The 13,328-nt window shown below is 35.7% G+C and overlaps 1 protein-coding gene across 1 annotated transcript in view; it reads left to right on the plus strand.

Annotated features, from left to right (window-relative positions):
• Positions 1-13,328, plus strand: part of NDUFAB1 (NADH:ubiquinone oxidoreductase subunit AB1) — a 45,153-nt gene that overhangs the window by 12,472 nt on the left and 19,353 nt on the right. The window contains exon 2 of the mRNA XM_044089234.1: positions 12,867-12,989. Within this exon, the coding sequence (XP_043945169.1) occupies positions 12,867-12,989 (123 nt within the window). The remainder of the gene's footprint in view (positions 1-12,866; positions 12,990-13,328) is intronic.

Raw genomic sequence — 13,328 nt, forward strand, 5'->3', positions numbered from 1 at the left:
GTGAATTTCAAAAAACTGGTTGATTCTGATATATGCTTATAAAATGCTTGGAATTCATCCTCCGTGCCAGTCCAAAGAAAACACATATCGTCTAAGAACCGCTTGTACAACTTCCAGCATGTCTTAAACTTTGAATTGATAATAAATTCACATTCCCAGGCTGATAGAATAATATTAGCATATGTGGGGGCACACCTGGCCCCCATTGCTACCCCCTGAATTTGTTTGAAAAAATTACCTTCAAAGTAAATGAAGCTATTGGACAATACCACTTCCATTAAAGTAAGAATTAAACGGAAATCATTATTATCAAATTTTCCATAATTCACCAAAGCCTCTTCGAACAATTTCAAACCATCCTCTTGGGGTATAGAAGAGAATAAATCAACAATATCAACTGTATAGAAAATTATATTCTCATCAAAAACTTCTTCTGTAAGTAATTGTAATAATTCCCATGAGTCTTTTATAATGCCATTCTCTAAACTAGCAACTGGCTTTAACTTAATGTCCAGCCATTTAGCTATAGGTGCTGTAACTGAATTCTCTGAAGCTACTATGGGGCGCATTGGTGGACTCATAATATTTTTATGTACCTTAGGCACACCAAATACTGACGGAACTCTTGGTTGTTCTACATGCAAGTACTGGTATGTTGATTGGTCTATTGAGCCTTCTAGTAGTAATTCATTTAATGATAATTCAACTTTCTTATTCCCTATGTTGATCTCATTAAGAGAGGCCCTAACGTACCTTTCTTCATTTTCAAGAATATTCATCATTTTTTCTTTATACCATAAATGGTCCATAACCACAGTGCCGCCACCTTTATCAGGTTTTGAAATTCTGATATTTTTATCACTGCTCAGATTTTTCAACAACAAATTCTCTTCCTTTGACAAATTAAATGCTATATAACTTTTACTTAATTCATTACGAACTCTCTTTTCCATTAATATTTCAAAATTCTTTAATTGTGTATGTAGAGGGGGGTTAAAGGTACTACGTCTCCTGAAACTTTCACCATCTAAATCATTTGATGGCTGTCCATTAAATAGAATTTCAAAATTTTTCTTCCTAAGGAACAACTTTAAATCTATTAATACTTTTCTAATATCTGCCTTTCTATTAGGGACAAACTTTAAACCCTTGGAAAACAATGAAAAATGAGTATCTTGAATATCTGTATGACTATAATTGTAAATATTATATCCTGAAAGTGTATGAACAGGGCCATCCACTAATATTTCACTACGTAGTTGTGAATTGCCTTCCTGTCCATTTATTACCACCGCTGATATGTCCTGTTGTAATTGCCATACATTCTCCCCCCCCTCCCCCCTTTCTGAAAATTTTGCTGGTGATTATTCTGGTAATTTTTTATTCTTTCAGATCTTCTCAATGGGGGGAACTCCGAGGGGTCATTAAAATCAGCAATCACTTCATTCTCATTAATTTCAACATTATTAAAGTCTTCATCCTCTAACCAAGCTGAGTTATGCCTCTCAAAGCTTCCAAAATTATTTCTAGGTTTAGGATAACTAACTTTATTTTTATATTCTAAAATGTCCCTCTCCAACTTTCTACTTTTCCTTTGGAAGATATTATTAATACTTCGATCAACCTTTTTTAACATATCCTGATACCATCTTTGATTTTCATCTATGGAAAAAAGTAAATCCTTAGTAATTTTATCATTCAATTTGTCAATAACCTTACTTATAGAATCAATCTCCTTCTCATTTTCCTTCATTATTGCTTTTAAAACATTTAACCCACAATCATTAAAAATATTTAGCAATTCCACATGGAAGTCACTTCCTTCTATCACCTTATTAGGAAACTTACACACTCTAAGTCCTTTTGGGACAATTTCCAACCTAAGGCATTCTTTTAAATAAATATTTTCAAGCTCCAAATTTTTAAACTTAAATAACATTTCATCCAGCTTTTTCATGTTTAGCTCATACGATAAATTGATGTCATTATCATTCATTACAGCTGTTTTTTTATCACTAAAATTAAATCGTTTATGAATTACATTGTAAAAGTCAGTTTTGTACCTCTGGGCTTCCTTGCATACTCTGCCAGCCCCACGCCTATTTTCCATTATTGCTTGGCCTTCATTTTCTCTTCCAAACGTATTCTGTTTCGGTCTGGCAGCTTGGGGAGGTATCACCTTGTTGGAAACATCCCTCCGGTTCATGCTCGGGGAGTGTTCCTCACTCGAAACATTCAAGAATACTGCTGGCAAATCATAGTCCAAGTCTTGCTGGTTATCCGCTAAAGCGGCGTTGGGAATGGCTTCATCTCTTCTTTTATTGTGTTCCAATACTCCGCCAGTCCTCGTTCTACTTCCCTGCTGTTCTGTTCCTTCCTCTGGTGGCACTCGCGGAGCCTTGCTTCTTTTCGGCAGGCCCATGACGCTCTCTCCCTTCGATCTCATTTCCTGGTTGCAGGGGAACTCGAACGACGACGTCAAGGTTGGGGATTCCCTCTGTGTAAGCAATTCAATCAGCTGCGTAAGCTGATTGGACAGTTGATCAAGTTTGTTCTGCTGCATGTCCGTACACACCGAACTCTTCTCATTCTGCTCACTCTCCTCCATTTCCAAACGAGAACACAACCTCCAAACAAATGGATTAAAGTGCCAAAAAGCCAATACCACTGTAAAAAGCACTTAGAGGAAATAAAGCTGCAGTTGAAGGTTCGAGAATTTAATAATGCAACACTTAAAACAATATTAACGCCAGAAAAACTCAACAGTACGTTTTCGTTTCAAACACACTTCATCAGACAACAAAGATAGCACCAACACTTGTTCTTAAATATAGTCCTATATATGTAATTCATGTGAAGCATTTTATGTCGGAAAATCCGAAAGAAAATTAAAAAGAAGGATTTATGAGCATTATTATGAAATGAGAACTAATAATCCTAAGAATGCCCTATACAGACATAAAATTGATTGTCCACAGGCTGTTTATAAATTCTTTGTTTTAGAGGTTGTAGAAAAGGACATAAGAGGTGGACAATGGAAAACCTCAATTGAATATAAAGAACTATTGTGGCAATTACAACTGGAAGCAAACAGACCACCAGGTCTGAATGATGTCATTTCTATAAACCCTGTGTTAAAAATGAGAGCAACAAAATTGTAGAAGTTGCTTATTATGGACCAAAACACGATAGGTCCCAACATTTGAGTTATTCATATGTTTATCCATTTAAAATCAAAACTATATGTATTTTTTAAGCATTTTTAAATGTATTTTCAAAATATTTTTAAGCACATTTATGAAACCCTAGTTCAAATTAATTGTATTGCACTTTTATAAAATTTGTATAGTGTATAAAGTTGTTTATTTATATATTTTGTATTAAATATATGAATATTTATTTTTTTCTTTGTGGTTGTGTAAAGTATTTTATGATAAGAATGAATTTTAAGGGAGTCACTTCCAAGTTTGTTCATGTTAAAATGTTATTTAGATAAATTATGCATTTCAAACTATTGATCCAGCAGAAAGAAAGCCTAGGTTTTTAAATGTCACATTTTGGCCAGTAGATGTCACTAAAACATTATGAATTCAAAACTTAGATTTTCACTTTATCAGGAATGAATTTTGAATGTTTTTTAGAAATGTTTTGTAGTTTTAATAAGATATGGAGTGTAGTGAACAATATAATTTGCTTCTTACACGATATTAGGTTTTATTAATGAGTTATTATAAGTTTAAATAACTTTTAACAAATGATGTTTCATATGAGTACAGGCTTGAATGAGTTAACCCTTGCTTATTGAATAATTGTTAATTAGTAAGGACTATATTTAAGAACAAGTGTTGGTGCTATCTTTGTTGTCTGATGAAGTGTGTTTGAAACGAAAACGTACTGTTGAGTTTTTCTGGCGTTAATATTGTTTTAAGTGTTGCATTATTAAATTCTCGAACCTTCAACTGCAGCTTTATTTCCTCTAAGTGCTTTCTACAGTGGTATTGGCTTTTTGGCACTTTAATCCATTTGTTTGGAGGTTGTGCTAGTAAAACCACCATACTAAATACAAAAGATTTTAGCCCTAGGCATGGACAACGTTTTCATTTCCAGTATATTAAAATTGAAGGCTGAATATTATTTTGGGTAATAATGCATGTCATAAGGTTTCCATTTGATAAACAGCAAACAAGGTATACAGTTTTTAAATTGAGTTGCTGAAAACAGAAAAAATGGTTTTAAATTTAGCTGCAGTCATGCAAGTGTCTATGCCTATGGCTACAATCTTTTGTTTTTTTTATTTAGTATTGTGGTTTTACTAGCAGTTGTTATATTAATAACTGTGTTCACACTGGCATTTTTTTTTGTGGACTAATTCTGTTGATTGGATTGTTTAATTAGTTCAGTTTATTAAGATGTGTAAAGAGCCTTCTTGATTCATGGGTAATTGTTCTGATGAAGTGCAGTTAACCAGAGGACGAAAGCTCTTTATCTTGGTTTTTATTTATGCAATACATTTTATGGTTTTGGAACACACTGCTCTGAAGTCTTTTCCATCCAGTGGACTTTTTTCTTGGTTTGTGGACTTGTTTGCCCAGTACTTGGGTGTTAAGACAAATGAAGTAAATGCAGTGGAGAATAGATGTAATTATGGTAGAACAGGCACCATGCACAGAAGATCTTCCAGTGACAGGTAGTCTTGATTCAGTTGTTGCAGAACTTAAAAGTAATATTGGGGAAGGGGTTTGTTACTTCTAGGCATAGCTGTCAGTCTTCCATCTTCAAAATGAGGAACATGACCATACCTATCAGCCTGGGAACATCAAAAATATAGACAAAGGCCCATGAAAAATGGGTACAACTGGCCAAAAATCTGGATGCTTGTTAATATAAAATTTGCATACATAACTATGTAACCCTGTCCGATCCAATGGAATTGTGGGATACCAAAATTCAAGCAGATTGAAGAACAGACAAAATATTAAGCTCCACATATAACCAGAACAATAGTTTTATTTATATTAACATTTGAACTTTTATAACACTAAAATGCATTTTGTTTTGTAAAAATAAAATTGCTACACTAGTATTAAATAAAATCTAACCATAACAATGCTGTTTTGTCTATATTAACATTTGAATTTGTATAAAACTAAAGCAAATTCTACACGACTATATTCCCAGTCAGTCATTGCGATCCAGTGACCAAAAATGTTTTTCTGTTTACAAACCTGGCAAATCTGCTGGGTATTTTCTGTGCTCATACAAGGTTACTAAGGCCTAGAACTCATAAAATCTGGCTTTATTCTTGCCTAAAACCAGGATAAACTGTATACCTGAATGTGAGCAAGTACCTTTTCATTCCTTATACCTCCTTACTCTCCCTTCTTTACTGCTCTGAAATTCTCTTCCCTGACTCTCTTTAAATGTAACATAAGCATATTTCTCCCTCACTTCATATTGCAATTCCTGTTTGTATTAGACTAGCTTACCTTTAATTTCTCTACAACCTAGTTAACATTTCTGTAAATATTAAATTGTTATACAGCTTGTTTTGATTCTTAACCAGTGTTTTTATATTATGTGTAATTTGTTATTATTTAAACTGCAAATGTGTTTATTTTGAGGAATGTAAAATTATTATTATTAAAATTTTTTGTAAGAATTTGGAGATGTTCTCCCTGGGTCTCCACTGAAAATGGGCTTCTACCCAGTCGGACTTTCCTGTAATCAAATGTTAGTAAATAAATGGCTTGCTTTTTCTGAAAGATATTTAACAGAAAACCAACAGGAAAAAATGACCAACCTGTTCTGTGTAAACGTCTCACTAAAATTAAATAAACCAGAGTAAAGCAGTCCAAAAAAGTAGAATGATGATTCGTTTGTTCGTTTTATGCTAACAGCCTGGTGTCATCTCATAGTTGACAGAAAACCTGTTATTCTAACAACACTCTGTTTATAAGAACAACATTTTAAAATCTCAGTATTTTTCGGTTTTCTTTGCCCACCCCCACCTAGACTATTTAAGACTTTATCCAGACATCCTATGTTGGGAACTTGAGAGTTATGGAACTAACACAAAACTTGTCATTCTAATAACATTCTAAGTTTATAAGAACGGTATTTAAAATTTGTCTGTCCCTATTTTGGGGTCTTTGCTGCAGCCCCCAACACCACTCAAATAAGGCTTTATCCAGACTTCTTGTTTTAGGAAGTTGAGAGGCATGTTCGGGTTGTCCTGAGTCATCTTGCAGAATTACTTATGTTGGCAATAAAGCTGATTTAATGAATATCATTTGTTTTAACACTTCATGTTAAATGGTTTGCTTGCTCACAATAAATTTTCGGAAGTGTCTAGGGGGACTCGCAATGAATGGGGATTGGGGAACATGTATCAAGTGTGCAGCAAACTTTTTTCAATGTTATAACAATGCGACTTTTTTTAAAAAAAAAAAACTAACAAGTCATAAATTTGAAGTAACAAATTAAATACGCAACAATAGGGAACGCCGGGATGGAGATGCTTCTGAAAACCACAACTTCTGAATTTTCATGTTTAAGCCAGGTACTTCCTCACAATGATTTATTTCATTAGTATGTCTATTTCAGTGTTTCCCAAAAGAAAATCTTTTATTAGGCATTTTCAGACATAGTTCAGAGCTTCCATAATTCGTAGATAACCACATAAAGAGGTGATTTACAGTGAAAAGCTGACTGACAACATGCCATTTAAAAATAACGTGTGCTGGATTATAGTCATAGAAATTCAATATAATTGCTGAGCGAGTAAATTCAGATATAGCTGTCTCATTAAATAAAAGAAACAAAAACATGACTTCTAAAGCCTTTAAACCTACTTGAATTATACTTGAATGTTGATCCAAAAAAGCAAGATAACTTCTTTAGATTTCGACTCATGCCAAAACCATTGTTTTCAAAAGTATTGCCAGAAAATTGCAGTTGAGTATTGAGCAGAATATGAACTTGTCACAATTCTGTATGTTTGGATTGTCTTGATATGCCATCCGTGGTCTGCAATATCAGAGTTAAAATGTAAAATAAAAACAGAACAAACCAAGTAATATGTCTGTTCTGTCACTATGGTGGCCCTTGCTTGTAATCTGGTGGCACAAAGACATTTGCAATACAAGAAAATTAAACATTTTTCTTTTTGTTGTACTCTGCCAACAATTAAATCACCTACACGTAAACATAACTGCTTGCAGCAATTGGAGCGTCATGAATTTGATTGGCAAAGGCACCAAAAATGTTTTTTGTCTTTGAATGAGTCAGTACTATTTATGATGGATATGTTGTCTTTCGGCTTTTCACGGTTAGGGGTCGCCACAGCGGAACTCCGGTCCGCTAATGATTGGCAGTAGATTTTTACGTGCTGCGTTGCCAGATCTGACGCACAACCTTCAACGAAGGTATGCCCATTCACACGTCTTCACACAGAAGACACTTTAGGTAGCCGCAGCACCACCACCACCGCAGTTCACTATTTACCATGGATATAAATGACAAAAATACATAACCGTTACAAAGGTTGCTTATAATTTGAAGCATTTGATTTTTTGCATGTTTAACTGACACAAGTATTAGGAGGAAAAATCAACGTTTTCCCAGAAAATGAGGTATACTTAAGGCTTTCAAACATTTGTGCGAGTGTTTTGCGAGGGCAAAATACTCCACAATTATAATTTGCTTAAGCAGAAGTGTAAATGAATAGATGCTGGCTTCTAGTGATTTGGATGACCGGAATTAGATCGAGTACCAACATATATTTGTCATAAAGTGCATTACCTACATCTAGTACATTTACAGTGCATATTTGTCTCCTGTTAATTGGCTAAACTGGGTTATGCGAATATCTGGGAACAACTGCCTCCATTCATCTCTGGTGCACTTACAATCTGTTTATCCTGTGATGTGGATGTCAGCAGCAGAGATGTTCTGAACTGCAAAGTGCAAAACAATCTTACAGATATTTGCGAGAGCACACAGAAAAAAACGCACACTCCACAACGTATGCGGGCATTTAATACTTAAAGTTGAAGTACATTTAACTGCACCAGTTGCTGTTACTATGAATATAACCACAAGCATTACAGCATGAGCACATTCTTGCACTGATTATTATGCTCACCCAAACGCACTTCATTGTTCCAAAAGCAATCCAGCCAGTGCAGGAAGAATCTAACAGTAGTCCTCGAGACCTGGGCTCATTGAAGAGACATCCTCTTTGGTTGGCTGCTGCAGTGCTACAAATCATTGTGGGCGTACTGCAGCTGTTTTAAGTTTTATTTTTTATCTCATGTGAGTCTCCGAGTGAGTCTGACAGGCAGGCACTGCCTCATGAAGATGATGTCATCATGCATGCCCCTACACGTTCATGACATTGCAGGATATGCAGATGATGCGTGATGTCAGCCATAACTAAAAAATTTTTAAAAAAAAAAAAATTGGGATTTGGAGGGGCCCCCAGGATTTCATGGCACCCCATTATTTTATCCTCAAAACCAGTAAATTCCAAAGAATTTGGTACAGTTGAGAGGTATGAACATGACCTCTCATAATATGGAACAAATGGGCAAAATGTGGAACGCTTACTAACAGCTTGTGGAACAAATGGGCAAATGTGGAATGCTTACAGCTTGTGGAAGTCTTACTAACAGCTTACTAACAACTTCAACTAGGAAGCTCATAGAATGGTTAAAATGTGCTATTTTATACTTGTAAAAAAATTTTCTAATGAATTAATATGATTAATTTCTGTTTTATAATGAAAGTCGGGTAAAAAAAAATCCTAACACAATGTGTGGCAGATGCTTTCATTGTGGGACTTCGAGAAGCATGAACTTTTTAAGACCCCAAATGAGGAACGTTCCTCCCAGTGAGTTACACTTGAGAGTTGTAGGTATTGCACTGTGCACTAAAGTAGGAAGATATTAAAGGAGAACCATACCCACAGACTGAAATATCATCATGTCTTGATGTTTCCTACATTTTAACACTACTTTTGGACAGTATATACCTTTTTTAATATTTTTTAAATGCACTTCCGGTGTCTACCCACATGGGGACTGGCATCTTGATCTTTGTCTACCTGTAGGTATCCCACAGTACAGTGCTTGGCTTTAAAATGTTACATCATAGCCCCTAAGCTCTTGTTAATGCATTGACTTTGCATGTGTTTTCATGTATGCCTTGCTTTCTTTTGATCAGTCAGGTTTAATTACCATTTCTTGCTTTTCAGTGACTACTGAAAAGACAAATGGGGATAATCACTATAGCTCACAGCAGGAGACGCAGTTCATGTACTGTTGTCTTGTTCTATCCTTAGCAGTCCATTGAAATGCAAGAAATAGTAACCAGAGTGACTAAATGAAAACAGTATATGTGAAAACACATGTAAAGTCAGTGCACTGGCAGGAGCTTTGGGGCTGTGATCCAATATTTTAAAGCCAAACCCTGCACCGTGGGATACCTAGAGGTAGACTAAAAATCAAGATGTCAGACCGATGTCAGCAGAATCAAATTGGTATAAAGACTCCAAAAGTGGTGTTAAATTGAAATTTTTTTTTTCAGTCTATGGGTGCGTTTCTCATTTAAAGAGCTGATAACTTGAGCTTTAGCCTTGCTTAGTTAGTACTTGAAGTACTCACTAGTATGAGCGCACAGATGAGTGGGAGGGGCTTATTCTAATAGCTGAAGATAGATGATTCCAGTATGTCAAGACTAGTTGCAGAAGGCCAGTCCTACTGCAAAATGACAGAGCATCTGCAATATGTTTTTTGACTGTATACTCTCATGTAACAAGCCTGCAGCCTTTAAACGGTGTAATTACTGACAAAGTGTTGCTGTCTTGACTGTAGTTCGTGTACCATTTGTTAACCGAGTTGGTGCACTTTTCCAAGGGCCCATTTCGTGTTAGTACACACTATTATGGTAATACTTTATTTTTTCATGTATTTGTAAACAGGACGTCTGTTAAACAGACCAGTGTAATTGACAGAATAGTTAGCAGTCATGGTTAAACTGGCTAACATACAGTTTGTACTGCATTCAAGATGAATGACTTTTAGGTGTTAAAAAAAATAAATAAATAAATAAAACTGGGAGAAATTAGGAGCTGACTAGGGTCCGTGTAGAGCAATGCCTTGCAGGTGGCAAAATATATATGTATTTACCAGAGTTCAGTTATAACATTTCCTGATTGTACGACCAAGGTTTTTTTTTTTTATTGAAGTTAGTACAACTTCTCCTGGGATATCACAGTATTTGTATTTATCTTCCACCAGGTGCTGTTTTAGTATTTTGCGAATTGCTATGAGATTCTCTGTTTTTTCAGGCAGCTTATTCTAACTTGCTTAGAAAGATGGTCCTTCAGCAATGGCTCAAGTAAAAGGTCTGTGGAGCATTGAGTTGGATGCATTACTGAGTAAGTGCTATTTATTATTTGAAGTATGTTCTTTAGTCGGCAAATCCTGGCATGAATTAGCTTAAAGTTTAAAATATTTAGCATGAAGTTGGCTCTAGCTGCTGCTAGTAGGCAATAATTTCTACTTTGCAGTGATCTGTTTTTTTTTTGGGTTTATTTTTTTGCAAAATTGTAGAACTTTTGCATTGATGGGATGAAGTGACTGGCAAAGCACAGTCTGTAACTCGTGTTTATTCAGAAATTTAACTTCAGGTTTTGTTTAGAAAGAACATTTATAGACTAAAGCCTTCTTATAGCCTAGTTTTAGGTGTATAGACAGGAAATGGTACTACAAACACGTCAGTGTTGTCCCTCATTCCCATAAACTTAAGATGATTGCCAAGTAATAGTGGGAAACATGTTAGTAATAATGATGATTCTGCAGAATGCAGGCAGTTTGTCGTATTGTTGTACAAGAAGCCAGAGTTTGTCGTATTATTGTACAAGAAGCCAGAGTTTGTCGTATTATTGTACAAGAAGCCAGAGTTTGTCGTATTATTGTACAAGAAGCCAGAGTTTGTCGTATTATTGTACAAGAAGCCAGAGTTTGTCGTATTATTGTACAAGAAGCCAGAGTTTGTCGTATTATTGTACAAGAAGCCAGAGTTTGTCGTATTATTGTACAAGAAGCCAGAGTTTGTCGTATTATTGTACAAGAAGCCAGAGTTTGTCGTATTATTGTACAAGAAGCCAGAGTTTGTCGTATTATTGTACAAGAAGCCAGAGTTTGTCGTATTATTGTACAAGAAGCCAGAGTTTGTCGTATTATTGTACAAGAAGCCAGAGTTTGTCGTATTATTGTACAAGAAGCCAGAGTTTGTCGTATTATTGTACAAGAAGCCAGAGTTTGTCGTATTATTGTACAAGAAGCCAGAGTTAAATGGTTTGCTTTTTTAAGCCCATAATGTTAAAGGAAGAGTGTTTTAAGTGTTTTTGCTCTCTGCTGTATTAGTAAAACGTTTGAAGAATTTTTCTGTGCAAAAAGTTAATTGTATTGCTCCAAGTAAACAGTTTTAGCTACTTTTGCTTTTGATCCAGAAGATCACCAGTTGCCTAGGGGGAATATCTTTATGTGGGAAGAAGTAGAGGAATTTTGCTAAAAACATGTTGAACACAAAGAGGACATGCAGGGCTTCATGCGGAAGGTACCACAGCTGGAACCAAACTGAGGATCAAGTGCTGCAAGTTGACTACCTTTTGATCTTTTTTATTGCTGTGGTGTGGTAATAATGATAGAACTTTTAATTGGCTGTTCTTGTTCGGAATTTGGGGCCAGGTGTTAGTTTATTAATGTTGAGTGTTGTCGTATAACTGTAGTAAAAACCTGATTTTGGTAGAAAGCCCACACCCTCCCCCCCCTCCAATTGGATTGTCATTTAAATAAGTGTGGTAACTGGGGTTTCTGCTTTACTTGCCTTTGGAGATCCTGCCATATTGGATCCCACTGCTTGCATGCAAGCACTCAGTAACTTAGTTACACTTTTTTTCTTCTGAAGTATTGGAAATATTTGTTTTTCCTTACTGCCAGTGGCATACTTCTGTTTTGCTTTTCTGTCATTTTTGTCAGCTGAGTAAGTGAATTAGTCCAGATGTTTTTTTTTTTTTTCTGGCACAGCTCAGGCCCACTACGCATGACTGTAAACAAGTTATAGAAGTAGGACAAGTAGTACACTTTAGAAGGTTAAATCACTGACAGCAAGACAGCAGAGTGACACTGTAGTGTATGAAGCATTGTGATTGTCATCTTTCAAATTTCAATGGTAAGCACCCCCTGATGTGATTTTTTAAGGGCCTTTTTAGCACTTATAAGCTATAGTCTTAGACAAAAGTCTGACCAGCCATCGTGGAATAGCGTAGAATATTTTCACAGCATTAAAAGCTGTAGTACACTCTATCTCACTCAAACAAAAAGAGCAGACAAAAAATGGCCATTATCTAACCGCATTTAAAGCTACTTGCTCATCACTAGGACACTTCTTCGTGCTGCTTGTATGGCAACAATATGTATGATCTGGTTTTCAGAGGTGCAAAACCCTTCACCCCTGTTTTTTTCCCTAAGTTGTGCATAATCCATGTATTTCAACACATTTTAATTGAATTGCTGATCATAAGTATCCGAACAGTTACAGTGAAATGTAATTGAGTTAAAAACAAGCCAATATTAACCAGTGTGACCTAATGTCACATTATGCAAGAGGCAGTTATTTAAGTACAGCTGATTGTAATTGTTTTGACATTTCAGTGGCTTTTGATGCTCAGAGAGGTACTTGCCTTTTCCTGAGGAGAACATAATTTTGAGCTGTTTAGGGTTGTGTTTAACGCCTTTTGCTCTCGTCTGTCTGCATTAATACATATCTCTCTCTCTCTCTCTCTCTCTCTCTCTTTATAGTTTCCAGGAACTTTCCTACATTTGTATCGCCAGTATGGAGACTTGCCGCCATTGACTCTGGAAAGTATTAAAGAACGTGTCATTTATGTGCTAAAACTGTATGACAAGATTAACCCAGATAAGGTAGGAAAGCCATTTAGGACTGATGTGTTGCTACTTAGATTTTACAAAAATTAAATTATTCATGTTTTAAGTAAATAAAAATTGGGTGCAGTACAGAATTAAGTGATTGCTACTTGAAGTTCATTCTAAGTAATTACTTTGCTATTTTGCTGACCAGCTTGCCTGTAATTACTGTAATTTAAAAGAGCTGTACAAAGGGGTGACTCTAAGTCTTGCTCAGCAGTGCAAGGAGTCTGGGTCAGATGATGGGATGGTGACGGGCAGTGATGGGGGGCAGTGGCAACTGCTGATCACAAAAGTGTAGGCTAGTGATGACACGGATGAGAGAGCCTGGATAAA

Source organism: Protopterus annectens, chromosome 12.part0 (genome assembly GCF_019279795.1).
Source record: "Protopterus annectens isolate FY-2018-M chromosome 12.part0, PAN1.0, whole genome shotgun sequence".
In the NCBI taxonomy this organism is placed as follows: Eukaryota; Metazoa; Chordata; order Ceratodontiformes; family Protopteridae; genus Protopterus; species Protopterus annectens.